The 23,973-nt window shown below is 39.6% G+C and overlaps 1 protein-coding gene across 2 annotated transcripts in view; it reads left to right on the forward strand.

The window, feature by feature from the left end:
• BZW2 (basic leucine zipper and W2 domains 2) overlaps positions 1–15,636 on the forward strand; it is a 52,556-nt gene extending 36,920 nt beyond the window's left edge. For both annotated transcript variants that reach the window (XM_085226117.1, XM_085226118.1), the window contains exons 6-12: positions 333–468; positions 3,503–3,612; positions 5,434–5,604; positions 6,083–6,229; positions 8,440–8,578; positions 13,410–13,532; positions 15,182–15,636. In XM_085226117.1, coding sequence (XP_085082243.1) covers positions 333–468; positions 3,503–3,612; positions 5,434–5,604; positions 6,083–6,229; positions 8,440–8,578; positions 13,410–13,532; positions 15,182–15,210 — 855 coding nt within the window. In that variant the 3' untranslated portion in view covers positions 15,211–15,636. The remainder of the gene's footprint in view (positions 1–332; positions 469–3,502; positions 3,613–5,433; positions 5,605–6,082; positions 6,230–8,439; positions 8,579–13,409; positions 13,533–15,181) is intronic.
• Positions 15,637–23,973: the final 8,337 nt, after the last annotated feature.

Raw genomic sequence — 23,973 nt, forward strand, 5'->3', positions numbered from 1 at the left:
CAAGCCTGTGTTTCTGATCTCTTTAATTTCAGTGAGCATTAAGCCTTTACCAAGCATTTTTATTTAACAATGTATGTAACACTTAGGTGCTGAAGACAGACCTTGTGTCATTGAGTAAGGCAGTTTTCCACAAGCTTGTATCCTTATGGAAATTCTAATTAGTCAGTAGAATGACACTGTAATGCTTCAGGACAGATTTTGATGTGATTGCTTGAAGTTACAGTCGGACTTGTTAAGAAACAAAAAAAATTAACCATCTATGAATATTCATCTCTACCTGCTACTGTTGCCAATGGCTCAAGTGTATCTGTTTTATCTTGTCTAACCCACAGCTCCTGCTGTTCCTTAAAGCCTTCTCTGAAACAGAACAGACGAAATTGGCGATGCTTTCTGGGATCCTTTTAGCCAATGGGACTCTTCCTGCTACCATTTTAACAAGCCTCTTCACTGACAACATAGTCAAAGAAGGTAATTTTCTAAGTGACCTTTTATCTCATAGTAGTTTTTATTGGAGATGTATTCTGTTGTTCCGTATTTTGTATGTTGGAAGCCTGTTGCTGTTCGATAAGTGGGATTATAAAGCAGAAGCACATACAGACAGCAAAGGCCAATGTACTTTGAGATCTAACGAGGGCAGTGAAAAGTAGGATGACAACAAAAAGCAAAAACAACACAAATACAAGCATGAAATGTAACATTTGTTCCTTAGATAGGCTACTGCTGTTTTTGGTTTACAAGTGTTGCTGATGTCCTTTGAGTGTAAAGTGGAACAGAGAGCACACATAGCCCAAATGGACATTGCAGAAAGGAAGAGTTCAAGCCCTCAGTTTTGCCAAGTAATGATTGCTTGACAGCTTCTCCCATGGACTCATCTTTACCATGTGATGAGTAACAAATCTTTCAATCTTAGGATACTGGTGCCTTTTTGCAACAAGGTGGTGGTGGTGTTGTTGTTGTTTTTGGTGTTGAGAGCAAGGAAGGGACTGGGTGAGTTGTTTCGTTGCAGGCTTTTTTGAATGGGGGATGGATGGTGCTTCCTTGCTTTGGAAGGTTTCTATTATTCATCTATAGTCTTTTACTTTGGAGTCTTTATCAGGCAAACATTTGAAAAATATTAATTCTTAACAATTCCTGACTGGAATAATTGCAGATGCACTGTCAACGGTGCACAGTTTTCATTAAATCTTTTTTGAAAGTTATTTATTAGTTAAATCTAATCTAAAAAAGATTCTAACTTCCCATTCTTGCATGCAGTATGCATTTGTTTTTTAAATGCTGCAGAAAGAAAAGCCACAGCTGCTGTTTTGCTCTGTCATCACCCACAGCTTTTGGGAGCAGAATTAAAGTAGGAGAAAAATTCAAACAAAAGTACTAATCACATCTTAGTGTGATGGGAGTGCCATGTTTTTAGATCAAATTCTGTTTATAGATACGGCAACACAAAATGCATCTGGAAACTCAGGTTTTTAATGCTCAAGTAACTGGTTATATTTTATACTTAATATTTCGTGCAAAAATGCTAGAAAAACTGCATTCAAAAACTGCATTCATATTGTGAAATGGCATTTTTTTGGGAGCTCTAAACATTTGCCAGGATTTAATCGTCTTTGTGTATCTAGATGTACATTCACACTAATGCAAAGGTAAAAAACGCACTGGGGATAAACAATAAAAGGAATGGATGAAGTTGCTTTCTATCAGTGGGGTAGATAATGAATTAAAAAAAAAAAAAAAAAAAAAGAGCCCTGGAAAAACAGCACAGCTATTTTAAAGGAAAAGACAGTGGCAACATGTGAATAGTCTAGAAAATGACTTGAGAAAGGATATAGGGCACACAGGTATTTGGTGGCAAAGACAGTTCCGCTTGATTTGGTCACCATCCCAATGGTCTGAGAATGAGTGCTTTTCTGTTACTGGCATGCTCTTCTTTTCATGAGAAAGTAGCATGTGACCTAAAAAGCTGTAATGTGGATATTACTGACATCTAGTAAGTGTTTCAAGCAGCAGTCCAACATGTGTGCTACCAGGCACTGTTTGCTGAGAGGTGCTGCTGTGGGAGCATTTTGTTTGCGTTATCTGCCCTCTGATATGAATAGGTTATATTGTCACAGCTGTACAAGTACTGTGTAGTACATATAGGCCACTGTGGATAGTGATTTCTAGCTACAAATGCCTTTATCTTCATCGAGTTCAGCTCTGGAATGCAAATGCTCATTTCATATAGGCTGAACGGTGTTTGCAGGTTAGAATTACAGGTGAACGTTATTCTGAGGTTCCCTCATAGTCAAACAGGTTTTGTCAGTCTTGACTAGTTGCTCATAGCTTTTATGATCGTGCTCGTTTCGTTTAGAACCTTCTGCACAATATGTGAATGAGCAAAAGTGGCATTTGTAGCTGTTCTTTAATGTCATCGCACATCAGAGTTTCATGTAGTACTTCTCCAAGGATCGTGCCTCACGACTGAGCTCTTGAAATAAGGTTGGCAAAACTGTCATAACAGCCAAGATCTGTAATGAATGTTAACGAAGTTAGTGCTGCCTGGGGATTAATCAATTCCATTTTTGTTTGGTGACTCATTTAGTCAGTGTATCCTAAGAATAAAAAGAATGGTTATCAATCAGTAAGAATGACTAAGCTACTTTGCATCAGGAGGAGCTGTGCAGCTCATAGAATTAGATAGACTTTTTGGAGGCAAAACAAAAAATTATCAGGACTGCTCTCAGTATTACTGTAAGTGTTGATGTGAATGTAGTATGGAGAAGCATAACTGGCCTGCAGGAGACCACATCATTACGGGAGTGCTCTGTCTCCAGCTCCACAGCACTGCAGCTCCCTTTCAACTGGCTTGCAGCTGAGAAGCAGGAGCAGAGCTGTGGAGGTGCATGAGAAATACACGTTGAAAAGAGGCAAGAGATGTGGGGCTGGTACTTTTCCTCTGGGAAAGCTATAGGTTGTGGAAATGAAGATGTGGTGGCGGTGGGTTTTCTTCTGATTTCATACAGAAAATGTTAAGTTGTGCCTTGAGGAAGGGATTTTTCTTCTTTAAAATAGTATTTGTGCCTGGTCCTACCAGCTATTAAATACTGTGTGGGACGATGTGGTGCAATCAGCTGCCTTGAAGTTGGGAAGTTGTTTCTTACTCCTGCCTGTTGTTATTACGGGCCTTCATTTCCTAGGTGATTTAACATAAAAAATGTTCTGTTTTTTTAGATATCATCTGTAAGATGCAGAGGTAGAGAAATTAACTGCAGGCAAAGTCTTTCCACAGTTAAATGTGGATAGGTAAAAAAAAAAAAAAAAAAGCTTTTAAGGCAGTGCAACATACTCAGAAAATTAGTCTTGCAGTCTTTAACTGCATTAAAGAAAAAAAAAAGTGCACTTTAGTACCACATGTTTAGTCCTGTTGTCATAAGTGTATTTTCATTCCATAATAGATTGCTGTAGCAATTTCTCATTTGTGTTGAAAGTTGCTGAAACATGTTTTGTGTACTTTCTCAAACAGGGATTGCAGCTTCTTTTGCTGTAAAACTTTTTAAAGCATGGATGGCAGAGAAAGATGCCAATTCTGTTACCTCTGCTTTAAGAAAAGCCAACCTTGATAAGAGATTGCTAGTAAGTATAATTTCATTAATCTTTTTCTCCTATTGAAGAAGGAAGGGAAATAAAATGCAGGTGATAGTTTTCTTTAAGCATGTTTACTCCCCCTAGACTACCTTAGCATTTTCAAAATACTTTGAATTACAGCAGTGTTGTTATGGCTGTGTTGCACTGAAACGCGTTCAGGTGCATTAAATACTGCGTATCTACCTTTTGTCTGTTTTTCCTGTAGTTAAATGCCTTCTGAAAGGCTGAATGTGTGGGGCTTGGGAATTTTTTCTTTCTAACCACTGCTAACAAAACACACCACAAGCAACTGTGTGAAGGTTTTTTCTTTTCTTTTTGTAATTTTTTTTCCACCATTGTAAATAAGAAACAAGACGTAAGACGCTTGTTTAACCAAAAATGATTCATAGAAGCTTCCCAAGGTGACGGTGTTGAGTAGTATAAAGACAGCAGCGTAAGCCAGTCTTCCACAACAGCAGCCCTCTGGGTAGCATAAATGGTCCTGCAATGCTGACGGCAGAATTAGTGGAAGCAGCACACAAAAAGCTTTCCAGCCTTTTGTCTCGAAACCTGTATTCTGGGTTTGTAGCAGTGGCCTGAGGTGTTTAGAGTGTATGTGAATATGGAGCAATGTCATGTGCCTTTCCCTGCTAGTGTGTTTCTGAAGATCAGTAGTTTTAACCTTCAGAAAGGTTGCTGTGATAATCCAATCAGACGTGCTGTATCCTGTGTAGTACTGCCTAGAGAATTTCAGCACTATTTCCTGTTTCTATGGCAGTACTGTATGATTAAGCAAGAATCTTTCAAAAGCAAAGCAGCCTCCCACATCCCTTCCTCTCTTCAGTTTGTATCTGATTTTCAGTCCAAATGATAAATAAATTGCAGCAAAGCTGGAAAATGGGCTAATTACCCCATTTATTAGAGAAGGAGGAAAAAAGCCAATTGTCTTATTTCTATTTTGAAATTTACTGAGTAAAGTGTTCAGCTGTTGGCTCTCATTATGCTGCTGTATTAAAGAACCGTCAAGTGTCGGTTGCTGTTGCCTAGCATAGATGCCTTGAAGTTTCTTCTTAATCTGCTTTTCAGTAAACAAATAGATGGAGGGTCTCTAAGTCCCCTGCAGGGGGAGAAAAACAGACTACTGTTCATTCCACAAGAGTTACAATGTAAGCAAATACCTTTGAATCCGTGTCAAGATAGGGGCATGCTCTAGTAGTTTTTAAGCAACGTTTTAATTTTTTGAAGTAGCTGGACTTAACAAATCATAGATACATAGTTTCTTTGAGTTAGAAATGTGTAGATGAGGTAATGATCACTATATGCATTAGGTACACTGTTAACTTCACATGATGCAGTAATGGTAATCATTGCTCAGCAGAACAGCAATGTTTAGGCTAGCGTGCCTGGGCCAGTTAAGTATTGCTGGGAGTGAACGTGTGTAATCCATGGGAGGACACACTAAATGTGCCTAGCATGTAATGACTTTTTCATTATTCATTTGTGCTTTCCCTACGAGACTCAGAGTTCAGAAAATGCTCAACTGTTTTGGGCGCCATCTTAAGCTGATGGCTCTTTGTAAGTAGGTGCCCTTAATGTAGAACAGGTGTTGGGTGGTGGATTTTTTGGTTGTTTTTTTTTTTTTTTTGCATAACTGACCACTATTTCTTTCCTCTGCTATAACGGTAGAATAATGTGAATGGAGTTTGACTTTTCTATTGCTAATAGAACAGTAACCAGGAATTCAAGGTTCACTCTTTGAAATTGTTCCTTCATTTTGTCAAGAGCCCTCATTCATGGTTTACTTAACACAGAGTATTCCTGTACTTCTAGGAACTATTTCCTGCCAACCGGCAGAATGTGGATCATTTTGCCAAGTATTTCACTGAAGCAGGTCTAAAAGAGCTCTCAGATTTTCTCAGAGTTCAGCAGTCACTGGGGACTCGTAAAGAACTTCAAAAAGAGCTACAAGAACGTCTCTCTCAGGAATGCCCAATTAAGGAGGTAAAGAGTGTCTTACAACTTCTGTTTATATAAACATAGTCCAAGACGTAAATACACAGTAAGTAGAGAGGAACAGATGTGGGTACCTCAAAGTCTACTTCTATTTTTCTTTAAATTATTTTAACTTATTGATAAATTCAGTCAGTGATTTCAACATATGAAGGCAAGAAAACACCCTGTGAGTTTACAAACGCAGTTAGCTATGTTTTTATGTTTAGTTCTGCTTGATGAGAAAGTAGTTCATGTAACTGTTAACTGTCAGCTTGGGCAGGAAGGAGAAAACTTATACTCAATTAATAGTAACGTTGCTGAACATCGCCATTTTAAGTGCTTCATTTTTATTCTTGTTTTAAATTTGATTCCTGTTGTTTTTATATCAATACACTGTTTGTAAATGGCTGCAAGTACTTAATAAGGCAGAGTTTCTACTGGTTGACTGGAAATGTTGCTAAAGCCAGCACTGTATTTCATGCTTCAGATGGTGCTTTATGTAAAAGAGGAAATGAAAAGAAATGAGCTGCCTGAGCCAGCAGTGATTGGTCTCCTGTGGACCTGTGTAATGAATGCTGTGGAATGGAACAAGAAAGAAGAGCTGGTTGCAGAGCAAGCCCTCAAACATCTAAAGGTACATGCATGAATGAAGAGGGGAAAGGCTTGCTGTGAAATAACAGAATACATTCTATAGCTGCCAAGTTTTACCTGTTTAAATCCAGGAAATTTGGTCTTCAGGGCTAACTGATACCACACATTGGAGTGTCATGTCCCTTCTTCAGTCACAGTAATGCAAAAATGAGGTTGTTCAAATTATGAGTTGCTGTTCTTTGTCTCCTAAGTGTAGAGAACCAGGGCAAACTGAGATGGTTGTAGCTTGAGTGCCTCTGCAATGTGTTCTCAGCGTGCTGGGGTTCTTTGCCTGGGGCTTGGTTCTAAACAATTGCTGATACTCTGAGCTGCACTGACCTGACTAGTAAGCCTACTGGAATTATCTTTGCAATGTCTTTGCCGGAAAGGAAGATATTTTGTGAGCGTGGTGAAGAGACACCTGCCTTTGCACAAAGCTGGTTAGATCCATGCAAGACTGCTGAGTTCAGAACCTATGAAATGTTTCTTGCTGGTGTTGACCCTGGGAGCTGGGTAGCTACTTCTAAACTAATTAGACAGGAACTGACTTGAGAGTTTCTGCACTGTATAGTATGGTTACTCTCTAAGTGAGGCACTCTGGATAAGAGAACTGAATGCACAGAAAACCAGGTGACAGATTGCAATATCAGTTATTTATTGATACAAAAGCTCTTAAGACTTTGGGAAGAAGGGAGTGGGTGTGGAACTATAGCAGTGACTGATTACTCTGTATTCATGGTTCTTCAGTCAAATCTGAAAGAATTGCGCAGTGCAAGAGACTTAAAAGCAGAACAAGGGAGGATCTTCAGCAAATTTAGTCCCTTTAAGCTGTTAAGTTATGAGCAAAAGAATGCTCCTTCATATCCAGAACTGCAAATGTTTACCCAAAGACAGAAACAATCAGAGCAGTCAGTACCTTTATTCTTATGGCAGCATGGATCTTAAGCTTGATAGAATTCCTCCTTTTTGTACTGATGGATTTCTACATCTGAACCATGTTCCCATGTTGGTTTGGCCCCTGCATTTATTGTCCTTTCATATGAATTTGGTTTTTGAAGAGCAACAGTCACGCTGGAAATGTAGTCACTTGAGATCTTGTGTAGTCTTTGATGGTAAAATTGAATGCCTTGTAGTCTTCTCCAGCTACAGTGACTCAAGTAATAGTAGAAAGAATAAGAGTTTGCAGAAGGGAAATATTCTATTGTTCTTTTGATGTAATGATGGATCATATGTCTTGAGCTGTAACAAGGTATCTATTGATTGCTATCTGATACTGCAGGGCAGATTACAAACATTTGTTATTGGAATATTTGAATATTGGGAAGAGAAACACTGCTGGCTTTGTATAAATATTATTGACCCCTAGGCCACTTCTGATTTGGAGAAAAGACATTCTCATGGATAGGAGAGTTCTCTAGACAGTTTCAGGCTACAGACACAGTTGTGGTCTCAGCATTGTGACACTGAAGCTGCTGACCCGTTGCAACATAACTTGAGGCAAATGGAAGATAATGCAGCTTTCCTTAGCCAATGATAAGAGGAATGTAATTTTATGCTGCTTTGGTTATTTAGACACTTCGGAGACTTTCAATTGTACGTCTATACCAGTTATTGAGTTAGAAAGGAGTGTGAAGCAAGTCAATCAAATGTGGCAATATGAAGAATTCTTATTTCTAAACTGAAAACTTAAGAATTGTTTTTAAATACATTTCTTAACAGTTACAGGCAGTTGCAGATTGCAGATCTGTGGATGGAATTGGGCTCTGCTGATGCTACTAAATAGACATAAACTGCAGTGTATATTGCCCTGCTTCCCTAAAAGTTGATCAGATAACAGCTGAATGAGTAAAGAGCCAAAAGGGGAAAAGGAGGAGTCTTGCCTAAAGCCTCCTTGAATTTCACCACGCTTTTTCCAAATGGAAATGGAAGAACTCAATCTGTGGTGTTAGCTATGTTGTAGTCACATTTATTGGGAGCCCTAATATTAGAGGTGTGCCCCATTATATCAAGCCATTGCAAATCTAGCTGAAAGATGCCAAATTTTGTTTCTGAAAACAAAGATCTGATCAGCGTAAGAACACTAAGTAGTACTGTTAACATATATTTGGTCAGTGGATCTGAAGATCAAAGGTAATTTATCTTCAATTCTGAAAAATGATCTTCACATTGCCTTAAACATAACATGCATTTTGTCTTGTCTTGTCCTCCTTTCAGCAATATGCCCCCCTGCTTGCTGTCTTCAGCACTCAAGGCCAGTCGGAGTTAATCCTTCTCCAGAAAGTGCAGGAGTACTGTTATGACAACATCCACTTCATGAAAGCCTTTCAGAAGATAGTGGTACTCTTTTATAAAGGTAAAAGTATATATCTGCTGCTTTATGCTTTGTATGGACATTGGGCTTGGGCACTGACTTGACCACATTGAACTAAGTTATTAAGCACACTATGGGCATGCATTACAGGCAGGACTGAACTGTTAGAAGCAGTTAATCAGAAAGAAATCCCTTGAGTATCTCCTTTGTAGGTAGACCTTAATTTTGAACTCATAAGTCATTATCCAGTGGCATGGCTGCTCTTTATGCCAACTGCTCACCTGTGATGTAAAAGGAAATGGTATTCTGTAGATAACTGCGTGCTCAACGATTGTGTTGAACTCTGAAGTACTGTATGCTTTCTTAGTTTAAAGGTGCATGTGGCAGCAGAAAAAGTCAAATCAAGCCTTTCTTTCTCTATTGCGTTTATTTTGCAGTCAGAAGCATGAGCAGGATCTCAGCAGTGTCTGCAGTCTGAGTGGGCTTTTGTCCTAATAGAAAATTAGGACTATGAAAAAATTCAATTTCTGGCAGCTGTAAAAAATAATAAAACATAAAAATATTGAAGCTTCGTTTTAAGAAATTTAGAAGGAGTAAAATCCTCTTGGCAGGAGGATCTTTCAGATTTTTTTTTATTCCCCCTGCCAGAATATAGCTTTCCTTATGCTTTTACTTTTTTCCATTCTTTTCTTGCAGGTGTCATAGTGAGGGATTTCTTTTAATTGTGAAATTGACTTTTGTAACAAATCTATTCAGATCAGGTTGTCAGAGTCTAATGATCTTGTACTGTGTATGATGGGTTAGTGCTGAACAGTTTGTTCTGACATTCTTGCTATAAATAGTTGAAGGAGAAAAATCAGCAGGAGCAACAGCCCAGTATTGATCTGAGTTCACTCTGTTGTGTTCAGTACACATCCAAGGCAAACAAGTTCAGATTGTTAAAATAATTTAATGGCTTCAGAAGGTGTAGCAAGTGAATGAGGGAGGTCTATTTCAATTCTTGTGTCAATATCCTGGGGCCTCAGTGATTGAGTACAACTTGCTGCAAGTACTTAATATTGAGCTCTTTGGAAAAGAGAATTTACTTTGTGCTTAGCAAATGAGCACTGCAGCAGCTGTGCATTTGAACAGTGAGTGATGGTTGAAACAAATTTTGTATAGGACTCCTTTCACAATTGTTCTGTAAGTTTTTTACAGAAAAAATAATTTATCTGCCTGATTGGTAGATGTACTGTTGCCTACTAGCAATTGCAAGCTTGATGTTACAGTCAATAGCAGTGGGAACTCTCTGAGCCTGGACAAAGTAAGGAAGTCATCAACTCAGTGTGTTTTAGGGCAACTTCAGAATCAAGCAAGCTGTGTCCATTAGGTCAGGACATCCTTCTGAATTAACTAGGAAAGATTCTGGGAACACTAGTCATTCCATTTTTATTTCTCCCCCATCTATCATGCTTTAGCTGCTTGTGATTGGTTTGTTGAGAGCTATAAGGAAGATATCAGTCAGAGGTGGGTACTGAAGTCTGCCTCTGCTTCATTTTGGTGATGGTGATTCTCATCCTTTCCTTCTCCCAGCTCTGACCTACCCACTAGAAACAAGCCATCCAGTTCCTTTAGAGACACATACTTTACCATACATTCTTTGCTGATGACAGCATATCTTATGTTTCATGTTAGCTTTTAGGGGCTTCCTTGACTATTAATAGTTACGTTGGCAGTGAGGGAACAGCAGATGCTTGTGTTGCCCTTCCTGTTCTGCTTCAATGGTGACTTGTGTAGGATCTGGAGAGGTTTCAGAGTACCTTGTGACTTTTTTTCTAGTGACAAATGGAGGCATCTGGAGTATCTGTGGATGGACAGCAGAAGTCCAGCTATTTACCAGTAGGCATGTGGACAGTTTATTGTGTATTACTCATCACGAGTGAGTGTTTCCTGGGCATAAAGATGATCATCAGTGATGTTAGGCATAAATGCCGCCCATGCTTCGACAAATTTAGTTCTATGACTATTCTTAAGAGTGCATTCAACACCTTCCATTTCAATCCTTCCAGTTTTCCATCATAAAAGATGCAGACTGTCTTGAATAGTAGGAATCCTACACTTAAAAGAACTGAATATTCAAGTTCCACTTGACAGACAGGCTTTGGTAGGTTTTTTTTTTGGAATAAAATTATCTTTAATCTTCATTATTCAAATACTATTTTTTGATACCAAGTACAAAATTTTCCCGGGGGAAAAAATAGTAAAGACCATAACTGCACAGCAGGTGACATTTCTTGTACTGAAAGAGCTCTTGCTTTAAGACTGTCCTGCCAGCTGAGTTATCTGCAGTAGAGTTGAGCTGAAATTTGTGAATTGTGTTGGCAGCTGAAAGCATGCAGCTATGTAGTTAAAAACAGAAGTGCATTCACATTGGGCGACTTAGTCCAAAGTCATGACCTAAACTTCTAGTAACATTCCACTTAACTTCTGGGCCCTCTCGAGTCTATGCTCTGCATCTGTGCCTTTCAAGATGGCTGTGCCTGAGGGCTTTGGCAGTGGATGACTTGAGTGGCAGTTGGCTGCATGTGCAGGAGCTTTGGAGCTGATATCGCCTGGGACTGCAGTGAAACTGATGTGCACATACCCAGAAACCACAGGAGTTCAGGTTCAGCTGTTAAAAATCTATTTATAATCAAGTTTAATAAGAAATAAAGTTTTCCACCTTCCATCCCCCTCAGCGTTCCTATTGCTTCACAGCAACTTAGAGGTACAATTAACTCACCTTGTTGCTTGATTGTTTAGTTGAGCATCTTAATGCTGACAGGAGAATACCATCTTATTTGAGCACTGGAGGCATGAATGTAGTTCAGGTAATACTGCTCAGTAATGAAAGGAGAGTTGCATTTGCCCTTTTTGTAATTGAAAGCTTTTTTCTCCTCCATTAGTGTAGGAGGCTTATTGCTATGGAGTTATATACAGGCAAATTCTTCATCCACCTGACTGAGATTGTTTTAATCCTCAAGGCACATTGGGGGGTTGTATGCTGCTATTATCAGATTGGGTTTGAGCAGGGGGAAGAGGTAGGTTTTCCTCTTCCTCTTTGGCAGCATATCCTTAAAGCTCATAGGCTGTAAATCAAGAAAAGAATTTACATAGAGGGATTAAGTTCCGGCTTCACAGGAGTCCTTGTGAAATACATTCTAAGCTTGCTCAATGAAAATCTGGCTTTCTTAAATGCCATAATGCTTTTGAGATGCCGTTAAAGATGGCTGGCAAGTATTTAGTGCGAAGTAAAAACCTTTCTTAGTTCCAGTGTTTCTTTCAACGTTGAGGAAAACTTTGTTGTGGTGCGTTGGGATTTCAGAAAGATACAGCTTTGTGTCACTGTTAGAGTTCTCTAAGTGCACTGTTGATGTAGTGAAATACAACACACAGCTGGTGCAGTCTTGCTTTTCCCGTATTTTCAGCTTACTGTCAATTACAGCAAACTGCAGAAGAGATTTTATTTTGGAAGTGTTTGAGAGATGAGGTAACTTACAGTTGCATGCGCTCACTGAAATCCAAATTTTCAGGGAGGTGTTTTGTATTCAGTTATTGTGGGATTTCTTAGGGTAGTTTTGATGAAGTTCGAATGTATCCCAGGTTGCTTCCATCTGTTTGTTATTCAACAGCACATGTGCTATTGAATTACTGCCACTCTGTCCAATTCAGTCATGCTGTCATGCTTTAGAGTTTTGGTGTCATTTATTTCAGTTTGCTACATTATCTTCACTGCAACATCTGTTGTAACCTATAGGCTACAGAAGAAGTTGGTGGTCAGAGTCCACATTTAAGCAAATGAATGCCAAATTGGTGGGATGATACCAAAGAGTTTGAGGAAGCAGGAAAGCATTCAAAATAAATGTATTGATTTTGCAGAGCAAGGAAGGGTAATTTTCTTCAAAGACAAGAAGAATGGAAATTTTAATGAGACGCAGAAAGCTGTCTTTAGTCTTTTTATAGAACAAATACAGTTTTGTGTTGTTTTTTTTTTTTTTCTTTCCCCCTGCATTATGTAACGGCCAAAATGCCATTGTGGATCCCAGATTTTGTCTCCACAGCCATAAATTTCTGAGATATTTGGCTTGGCTGGATCACAGAAGCTTTGTTCTCGAGGCTAGAGGTCTGTTGCTAGACCTAAATTTACATCTGTTGCAAACAATAAGTGCTTGCTGTTTGTTAGGATTTCTTTATTTTGAATTTTATTCAGTCTCAAGTTCCCTCATTGACAGTTATGTTGTTGTTGTTACTTGACAAAAACATCAGCTGTGCTGTCCATCTGAGCAGTTCCCTTAAAATGAGCAGTCTGAATGAATGGTGGTCTTACTCTTTTTGGTTCATGCATTTTATAAAGCTTTAGGTGATAATGATGTCAAAAATCCCTATTCTCTAAATTGTGCAATCAGGTGGTATCTGTTACTTCAGATTTCTAAAACTGTGCACAGTTGTGTGATCCAACAGCAAGAAAAAAGATTGTGTTCTTGTGGTGACTTCTAATATGTGCGGGCTGATTTCTGACATTTCTAATCAACCACCTTCTGTGGTGCACTTAAAGCAGACGAGCACAGAACTTTCCTTTACAGAAGCGTAATATCTGGCACTCGATTTTAAGTCTAACACATTTTGCTGCATTTGGAATCCCTAATGTCCATCAAATGCTCTGTAGTTGAAGCCTAGTGTAGTTAATGCAAAGCTTGTTCCATTGTGATCATATTAACTTATTTTTTGCTGCCTTTGAAAAACAAAACAAAATCAACCAAAAAAAAAAAAAACCCAAACCAACTTTATCTTTCTTCCACCGTCTCCTAGCTTTTAAAATAGATACTGACTGTACGAACGCTTATCTCTATTTCAGCTGATGTTCTGAGTGAAGAGGCAATTCTCAAGTGGTATAAAGAAGCACATGTTGCTAAAGGCAAAAGCGTCTTTCTTGACCAGATGAAGAAGTTTGTCGAGTGGCTGCAAAATGCTGAAGAAGGTATGGATATGTTTAAAGAAATATGGTAGTCTCCTGGCAAATCAAATGTGAGCTTTTTTCCCATATTTGAGTTGTGCTAGGCATATCAAGTATGCAGACTTGGAATGGAAAGCAGCAGACGTGTCTGCTCCGTGTTGTTTGCAGTCATGCTGAAGGCTAACAACGCTTGCTGCCTGTTAATTCAAGTTGTTCTTATAACTCCTTAAATCATCAGCACTGGTTGTCAGTAGATATATTCTTAAAGCTTCTACAGGAAGGGAAGAATATTTAGCTATACCTACATAACCAAATGACCATGTGAGTGTGAAATGTGCTGATGTGCCTGTGCTGTCTCACTATGGCTAGCACTCTTCTGTATCAATACCTGTTTTGCTACTACCGCTTGTACTGAGTGCACAAACAGAAGTCTGCCCGTGCCAATGCAGTTGAAATTCCTTCTATCTGAAAGCTCAGGCTAAGATATATGATCTGTGTTTACTGCCTTAAAGCAGTTCTTGGGGAGAGTAATTGCTTTCTCTGGTCGATAACTGTTTTTCTTTATACTGTACAAATAGGTTATCATTTTGCCTTGAAAAGGAAATCCCCGTCAATTGGAATGATCCATCCATGAGTAGTAGATGCTGATACAGTTATTAGTGTTCATCTGCATGCATTTGATGTAGATTCTAGTAGAATCGTAGTGGGAATACATAGTAATTGTAAGGGGCAGGTAAGACTAGTAATTCACATATACATGTAGAAATACAAAAATGGTAGCTCCTTTCACACTGCTTTCACACTTTGGACTACCAAGTGTGGACTATCTTGGTCAAATTAAGCATTTTTCCCCTTCTGTTTGTATGTCTTTCTGTTCCTCTTTATTTTTACCCTTTTTTGCATAGCTCATCTCACAGATGTACTTAATTACAAAGCCCAGTAGTACTAAAAACAAAGTGTTGTACTTAAAATATGCAGATAATACTTGCTTTGATAAATCTGATCCAACATTTTATGTTTTGTCTACAGGCCCTTTCCTGTCAGGTGAATGCACAAAAATACAATATGATGCAAAGTAGCTTTAGGTGGCAAAAACACTGTGTTCATAGTTATAAGTTGCTTTTAATGCTATATTACATAAGGAATCTGTACAGCAGGAAATCTATATTTCCTGCTGTAGACTAATATGTTGTGTGATGATAATGACTGATATTTGCAGAGCAAATAGTTAAAAGGGTAGCAGTACAGGTTATTTGGAGAGATTAAAAGAGCGAGAAAATAATGCTGATTCTTTATTAAATTCTGCTCAGATAGTCGTTGGTTGTGTCTGCAGATGAGGAACAGAATAATTCATAGTGAGTTAGAATTAAAGAATCATGGAATAGGAATCCTAAATTGGAAGGAATGCACAAATGTTAACCAGTGAAACTAATAGTAACAGGTAACTTGAAACAATCAAGAACTATCCTATAGAGTGTAACAATGTAGAACCTGACCTTCTGAATCTTGCTGCTCTTCGATTTATCCTGTGTAATCTGTTAACTTTCCCTACGAGGTACTAGATGTGATGAAAACCTTCATTTGAATTTTGGAAGGATATTTGGTTATTTTTTTAATAGAACTGCATAACTATTCTTGTGCAACCCACATGAAATACCTTTCTTCTCTTCTAGAATCAGAATCTGAAGGGGAGGAGAACTAAGACGGTTCAACAAGCACAGACTCAATCTAGGTTAATGCCAAATGCGCTTGGGAATGCCATAATGTTCAAGCAAAGAGGCTTTACTTCAGTGTCATACAGAAAATTTTAGGCTAGGCTTTCCTTTTGTTTAGAAGAATAAAGGTTTTTAATGGAGCCCTGAGGCATTAGATGCTTTTCTTGGGACTCTACCTCTGGCTCATTGTACTCTAACTTAGGCAAAGACATTCATCAAGGAGCCATATAAGAAAAGTGAAATGAAATACTTATGGACTCCTTTTTATTAACGGTCTTTTTCAGGTACTATGGTAATGAACACTCCAATTTCTGTTTATAGAACTGTTTGGTCTGTGTTTGTAGCTCAATATTGGCTTGTGTATGTGATTTGACACCACCGCATTTTTTTGAATAAATGGCTTTTATATCTTAGTTCTGTGGTGTTGGTGAATTTGTAACACACACACCAAACTTTTACAGTTCCTCAAGTGAAAATTACACACAAGAGTGTTAAATGGTTTTCATACTCATTCACAAAATCAACATCAATAGTTAATTGGCATCGATGGACAAATGAGATCCCTTAGCAATTGCTGATATATTCAGTTAATTGCAGCAGTGCAAAGAAACAAATCTCTGCTGTCCTAATTTTGCTTGTAAAATAAATAAATGCAAATAAGTAGAATAATATGGTGTTCTCAGTACAGACTGCACTCAGGTATTGATGATGACTAAGTTTTGTGAGGAAAAAGCACCTGATTTTAGAAGCATTAATTTGAAAATGTGTGTGACTAGAAGACACTGTAAAATCAGATGTAACCTGTAACATCACACAGGTATAAGTACAAGACATTTGACTGAAATAGGCAAATGAATGTATAGACTTTCCAAGAGCTCCATCCTGCTTTCTTTAATATTCCCTTATGCCTTGATGTGATGTAATTTACAACTCCAGTGCCTGAGACCTGGCTAGGATGTTGTTTACACAAAGCCAGTGCACAGTGTTGTACACACATGCAAGCCTTAAGCCCAGAATTGGAGATCTGACACTGAGGGAATGCTCACCTGATGCTCCATCAGAGCTGCTGGAGTTCACAGATGTGAGCTGAGCAGTGATGTCCTGTGTAGCACAGTCTCCTGGTTTGCACCTTTTTGTCATACAGCAGTCCATCAGATGGCAGTTGCTGCCATTTCACTTTTCCCAGGCCAAGTTACTCAGCATAGTCATCTTCTGCTTTGCTCCTCCCTCTGCTGTGTGTTGGGGCAGTGAATTAGTTTGCCTGCATCACATCATTCCACTTCATCTTCTCTTGAGGAAAGTGTTATTTAAAATGCTCTGTGTCATTCCCTTTATGATAAATGAGCAATTGGATTGGTAAGGACTACAAAGAGGAGGTTTATGTACTTACGGGGGAGGGAGCATGAAAGCATAATTAATTAATGAAATGGTGTATCTTGTAATTAGAAACTAAGAAGCTATCCAACAGTGTAGATTTTTCTGATGGGAAAAGTCAGCACGTGGTAAGTCACAGATCATGTGGCTTTAAATAAGCATCTGGTTTTACAGGAAGCAGCATACATCAAGCAGAAATGAAGTACTGCTGAATGCCAGCTTTCCATCTAGAACAATATTTATTTTTGTACAGGTATTGATTTTGGAAAGAGGATGTGCATTATGTGGATCTTTCCAGTAACTTGTAGCAGTGCTGGGCAGACAGTAGGGCAGTCGTATTAAAAGTAGAATTGATGAATTAACTGGATGCTTTCCAGTTCAGTCTTTTTTATTACAGAAGATAAATCTGCCAGGCGCTGCTGACCTGGGATGATCTCTTCAGTGCAGCTGCAATGTGATAGCATCGATCTGTTAATGATAGAGAGCTGCTATGGCTAGGAATGTTTTGCTTTCAGAATTGTTCTTTTCAAAGGTACCATGAAGATTCAGTTGGGTGTGTGTAAAATTACATTTCCTTGTAATTTAAAACTCAGGCTCAGTTCAAAGGAGCCAATCTAGACATGCACAAAGGACACAATAACGTACACCTGTGGGTGAGGTCACCATAGGCTGCTGAGACGTGCTTGGCTGTGGGCTGCCTGAGCCATCTGCTGGAAAGGAAAAACATTACTAGCAAATGCTGCTTTCTGATAGAGCTTGGCTAGTTGTGAATGCATCTGTGCCTCCAGTGTATGGCAGACGCAGACAAAGTTCTCTGCTGCACTCAGCAGGCCGTGCTTCACTGAAGCTTTGTTCCTACAAGCCAGGCACCCATCCCAGCTGTGGGATGTGATTGTCTCCATCTCTTTGTGGTTGGGTCAGAGATAAATGTTCTTTCAGGATGGCACCACTGACCACGTTGAGACTTGTGTTTCTGACCGAGGGGAGGAGCCATCTGCAGCCCTACACTAGCAGTCAGCATAGACTTCACTGGGGTCAGAAAGGGCCTGTGTCAGATGGAGTTGTCAAGTTCTCAGTCATACAAGTCTCAGCACCCTGCATCTCCAGTGTTCATGTCTATGTCTAAAGCTTAGCTACTGGAAGCTCCTTTCAGCTTGTCCACCCCCAACAAAGCATATCATAATTTTGCTTGGACTTTCTGGGTATTTCTGTTTTTCAGCAGTTTTCCCAACTTAATGTTTGAGATAAGTTTACCTGTGGACTTGCGTATTTTCAAATTGTATTTAGAATATATGCTGGAAGGTCAACTAGGAAGGTGCAACTATAAACAGAACTTCTACCATCAGAATGAATTTCAGTACAAATACATGTGATGATTGGGCTTTGCAAAAAAACTGAAACAGGATCTGGGCAGAGGTGGTGCTGCAACTTCTCAGATGAAGCATTTTTATATAAGAGTCTTCACAGAGTCCAAATCTCAATTTAAAAAATCCCAATGCTAAGCAGTTCTTCAACACAAACTTTAGGTTAGTATTTCTCTGCTAGGGAAAAGTTCTCTAGTAATTCCAGAGAAGTCGTCATTAAATATATTATTCAAATCTGAAGTTAAAATGAAAATAACTTTATAGAAAATGTGTTTCACGTAACATACAGCATTTAATTTTGAAATGTCAGTGGAACCAGAATTGTATCTCTCTTACTCAGCAGTAAACTGCAATGGAATGCGCTTTAAAATTGGGATTTGAAGGTGATTCCCCCCTTCTGGTCCTCTCTTCTGAGACCATACTGGGGTATGAAAGCAAAAAGCCATTGGTAGTGCTTTAAAACAATCTTCCAGCATACAAGTGCTCTGCAGGAGAGGGAATGTATTCTACTTGCACTCAGTGAATCAGGTTTCGTGGTCTTCTCAGTTAAAGCCCTCCTTAGAGATCTGAGAGCCACTGATACAGTATTTTGCTTCTGTGTAACTGCACCATGGCCTTACACAGAGTGGGCTCCTCCTCCACCTGGTAGTATTGTTTTAAAATAAAAATGCACAGCTTGCAATTGAGTTAATCCATGTTAATCCACTGGTTATATATTGAAATAATGGCCTGCTACACTGTTGATATTTAACAGTTTATGAACACAGCAGGTATTTGTGAAGGGGTGCATATGTTCAGTCAATAGATACCCTGAAGTCTAACTTATTTCTGATTAATGCCCTGACCATTAATGGTCTGATCGAAATACTTGAAAATAGGGAACTATTTTTGAACATTACTTTGAAAGATAAATAAAATACATAATTCTTAAAAACACTCCATATTCAGTATCTGGGACATGCCTGCACCTAGGCAGAGACCCTGCTGTCCGCCCCAGATTCCACCACCATCTCCCAGTCAGCAGGAAGAAAGGGGCTGGCACTGCAGCCACTGATCTGACACAGCCATAAGCTGACAGCAGCATTTTGGTACTTGAATCTGTCACTCAAATGGCTTCTGGGTGCCAAAAGCTCATTCACCTCCACTTAAGTATCTCATTTAACAGTTCAACATTAACAACTGCCCCTGCATCCTGCACTCCGCATCAGCACTTCAATTGGTGGCATTACAGGACTTAAGAATTTGCCTTCCTACCACTCAGCACAATTCAGCCTATGGGACTGCAAAGAAACTGCAAACTGAGGATCTGCTGTGGGAAAAATAAACCTGGTTTATTTCTCTGACATTCTCTGATTTTTGAGAGTATACAAAAATAAATAAAATTAAAACAACCCAGAACAAATAAATGACAACACCATGGCTACTTTGTAGTGATAATATACATTTGTGTTGCACTCCTTCAGTATATCAGCTGCCTGAGATGTTTCTATTTATTTTTCCCTGATGAAGCTTTCTGACAAGCTAACATAATTTTCTCCATATCGTTACTAATTATTGCTGAGATATTTGCAAAATGCTGACAACCATACATTTTAGCAGAAGGAATAATAAAACAGTATTGTGGATGTATCCAAGGATACGGCCTCTGACCCTTCAAATAAAATAAAGTAAAATAAGATCAACCATAGAAGAACAAATCAAATATGAAGCATCTTTTGCTCCTAGTCAGATCACTTCTCACCTATAGTAACTCTTGTAACTCACCCTCACAGGTTGGCCCACATTTCCGAGAAGACTTGGAGCATGTTGTCCCTCAGCCCAGGTTCTGACTCTGCCAGCTGCTGGGAGGACTGAGGCAGGAGCACTGCCTTGGCCTCCCCTTAGTGTCCCTGTAGCATGCATGCAGCCCCTGGCAGGGCCCAGGGGAAGCTGAGCACATGGACCTCATCTGTTGGCACACTTTGTCCCTTGCTTGGAAAATCTGTGTCAAACACAAAAATACCCTCAGTGATCAGATTTGTATGGATACATCCTCTAGAGATCCCAAAGAGGGCTGTGTTTTCTCAGGGGAAAAGTCAACGCCGGGAAACACTGCCAAGTGAGAGAGAGAAGGAGCACCCAGCGTTACTCCTGAGAGCAGCATAGGACACAGAAAGAAGAACGGAAATAATTTGGAAGAGCTGTGTGAATCGAGGTCATGGGCTGTCTCTTCTTCACCACATAGGTTCACTCACGTGCTGCTTTTACAGTCACGCCACACAGCCTTGTTACAGTAACTTTATCTCTGTTTATTTCCTTTTGTTTCAGCTTTCAACTTCTTTTGTCCGTATTCAGATTCAGTTTCCTTCACATGTTTCCTTAGCTTTGTTTGTGTGGCTAGTTCTGTTATTTTTGTAATAACTGGTTATAGTCGAGCGATTTATGTAACGTGTGTCATTGTATCTATGTGATGATTTGGTGGCTGTCATTGTACCTGAAATCTTTTTTCTTTAGAGAATCCATCCTGAAACAGCAGCTGATGGTGCTCCTTTAGCTGAAGAGTTCTAAGGGCAAAATACAGATCAAATGTTACAGGCACAAGCCTGAGTGATTCATTTAAGCCTAAATAACACAGTCCTCCCCTGAAAGCCTAGAAAAGCAAACAGCACTTGTTTATGCTCTGTCTGGGTTCAAAATCACCTTTGTACACTTCTAAATTTAAATAGGACAGAGGAAAGGCAAGAATCAGACATGGGCAAGAAAGATCAGCATGGATAAATCAAAGGCATGTGAATTTCTCTAGTAAAGAAGTGCTGCAGCAACTGGTTCTCATGAGCCCAGAATCCAAATGGTTTCCACAGAGCGCAGAAGACATCTGTATCCACTGACAGCTTTCAGGCTACTGACTGAAAAGGAACACAGGGTGGTGCTGATGCTGCAAAACAACACTGACTTTGAATATGAAAATGGCACAGAGGAAAAGCGCGGCCTTCTTGGGAATACTAATCCTCAGAGAGAAAGAAAAGTACAACTTTGTCCCGTGTCAAGGGAAGAATCATGAAGCACAAATTCGGTTTCTCTAAAATTAAAATCAGGGAAAGCACAGAAACACCACAGACGTGAAGGAGAGAGTAACAGCAGAGGAATAGCCTTCCAGTTGAAGCTCTCCAACAATGGGAGGGTCTGAACTGAGCTGTAGGTCACATTTAAATGTGATTTTGTTTGTATGATAAAATCAATGCTTGCTGCTCTCTCAAGAAATCACTTAGAATATCAGAAACACAGAGATATCCTGGAATTCTCGAGGATACTTACTCTACCCCATGAAATGGGAACGATGGGAAACCACGTATTCCCCCAGGATGCAGAAACTCCTTCCAGTCTGGGGGAAGTTACTGAAGCTCTAATTATGCTGACTTACTGCTCAGCAGCTGTCTTTCTTTGCTATGTTAGCCTGTAATGTGCAGAGGTACACACTGTACACTACTGAGAAGCATCTCAACAGTGAAGAAATGAGTTTGAAATAAGTGCAAGACCTTGCAGTTTCATCCCCGAACTCTGGGTGTCAGCGGATTCTCCAAGTAGCAAATTGTAAGAGGTGTTTTCTTCTCTTTGGTAGTTTCTAGGCACTTAGCACACTATTAACCTCATCTGCTTGCAAGAAGACCACTGAAAGCTGTGCTAACAGATGACCATACTCCTGAGCACTCTTGTTGCTGTGAGTCTATAAGAGCCAGATACTCATTCAGTACTTGCAAGGGAGAAGGCCAGATGATGGAACTGCTTCCCAGCTTGCACACAGATGATGGTGGATATGAAGCAGAACTGGCTGGCAACAGCAGATTGTTTGGCTAACGAGAGGAAACAGCCGTCGCTTTTTTCTATATGCTCCTTATGCATACTTAAAAGTACTGTGTTCAGCTTATTAGCAGCACATGGCTGTAAGTTTCCTCTTTGCAAGAAAAGAAGCTCAGTGTCTCTATTAAGGAGGTATTTTAAAGAAAGATGAGCTGCAAGGGGCAGAGACCGAGTATTTATTACTGTACTAATTGCTTCAAAATGTACGTCTAAATGAGTAATGTCACCAGCTTAAGACTGATATTATGAAGGAAATTGGGTTCTTTAAATTTACCTTCTGAATTCTGAGCCATTTGCTGCTCATATTTTCAAGATTTTGTTCACAACTATGCTGTTTTTTTCCTGTTTCTGAGAGATTCTCACATCATCACAATGTGAGAGCAGCTAACTGTAATGTAAGCAAGCCAAGGTAGTGGGGCAGGGTGAGCGTGTTGCCTGTGCCTTGCAGAAATCACAAAGAAAACAGAACACAGGTACACTATGATTTCTCATTCAGTCTTTCTACTCTTTCTGTGAATTTCTTTCATCTGGTGATTGCTGTTTGGGCCAAGCAACTCCATTCTCTCACAAGTGATGAGCAGAAAGTCAAAGAAAATATCAGCATGTGAAAGCATATGGGAAAAAAAAAGGGCTGCTCTGCCTTCTGAATGCATGATGTATATAGGGCTGCACATCTTCCTGTGCATTGCTTGCCTTCTCCCTTTCTACTATTTCTCAGCTTGTCATGACCCTGATTAAAAAAAAAATAAAACTATATAAAACATAACTATATATTCACTGATTATTATTAAGCAAATGGCCTTGTGCTCGGGAAAAACACAGAATTCATTGGCAGCTTGCGTCCTTGAGAAATTAAAAATCAATTGGGTGTGTTTTGGAATGAACTTGCTTATCTGGAGCATGACGCAGAGCAGCTGAAAGAATGAAGTAAAGCTCAAATGCAATGGCTCCTTTTTTTCCCCAAAACCAAATACATGCATTTCTTAGACTAAGGATTCAATTTGTTTTTTTATTATCTACACCTTTAAGTTGCGATACTGGCCTAGAGAAGGCCTGTCACAGTGTTTCATCTTAAGAGTTATCCCTACTTTGAGCAGCAGTTCGAATGTGATGATCTCTGGGGTCCCTTCCAACCTGTATTTCTCATGGTTTTGTGGCAGGCACAGCAACAAGCATGGACAGGGACACAGCCAACAGACAGACCCAATGACAAGCACTTACACAGCTTACATCAAGTGTACATGCTGGAATTTTCATTTGAGATGCAAAGCTTTTCTCCCCATTCATCTGCTCACATAGCACAAAGCCTTTTGCTCAGGCCTTCCCGCTTTTCCATTTCCCCATAAACATTTTAGATTTATGCTCCTTAGCATATGATGCTTGATTACTTAAAGCTTTCTGGGAATGCTCCCAGGGAATCACCTCGGAAGGCACGCAGTGCATGGTACTCATTTTCCTCTTCAAACCAAATCAAGCGGTGATGGTTTCCACCTGAACCTGATAAAGTGGAAATCTTTAGGATGTGATGATAATGAGAACCTGCAGCAGACATAACATAAAACCAATAAAAACTGCAATTAATTTGAAAACTGCTTATACTCCTCACTGCTTCCACCCTACTGTTAGTCCTAGGCAGTCACTTGTCTTATTAATCTCAGAGGTCTTGTCTTATGTTTAGCACTGAAGTTTGCTGGTTTTATCTCCAACCTGAAGAACAGAATGTCACAGGGATCTGGTGCCAGCACACCATGCTGTTCCGAATGATTCCCCCCACCTCCTGCTGGTGCTGAGCAGAAAGAGCACTGTCTCCAAGAGGCAGCCTTTGCAGCAAGCCTGCACCTGCAGAGAGGCGCACAAATACCTTATGCTTAAGGGCACCCTGGAATTTCTGATTTGGTTGCAGGAAGCATTAGACCGTTCAGCTGCCTGTGTCTAGAATTCTGCCTTTTTCTCTTCCACACTTAACTGAAATCAGCCTGTTCTGGGACGTCCCTGAATTCTGACCTCAGACAGAAGGAATGAGCTTAGGATCAAGCCTTTGAAGTGTTACCATTCAAAATGCCATTACACTGCTATTTTCAGCCTCCGGTCGCTTGTTTCTTTAATACATTAGCAGCAACAAACTATCCTTATCCTAATCCTCTATCATCTTAATTCAGAAAGGATTTTAAATGT

Source organism: Meleagris gallopavo, chromosome 6 (genome assembly GCF_905368555.1).
Source record: "Meleagris gallopavo chromosome 6, MGAL_WU_HG_1.1, whole genome shotgun sequence".
Taxonomy (NCBI): domain Eukaryota; kingdom Metazoa; phylum Chordata; class Aves; order Galliformes; family Phasianidae; genus Meleagris; species Meleagris gallopavo.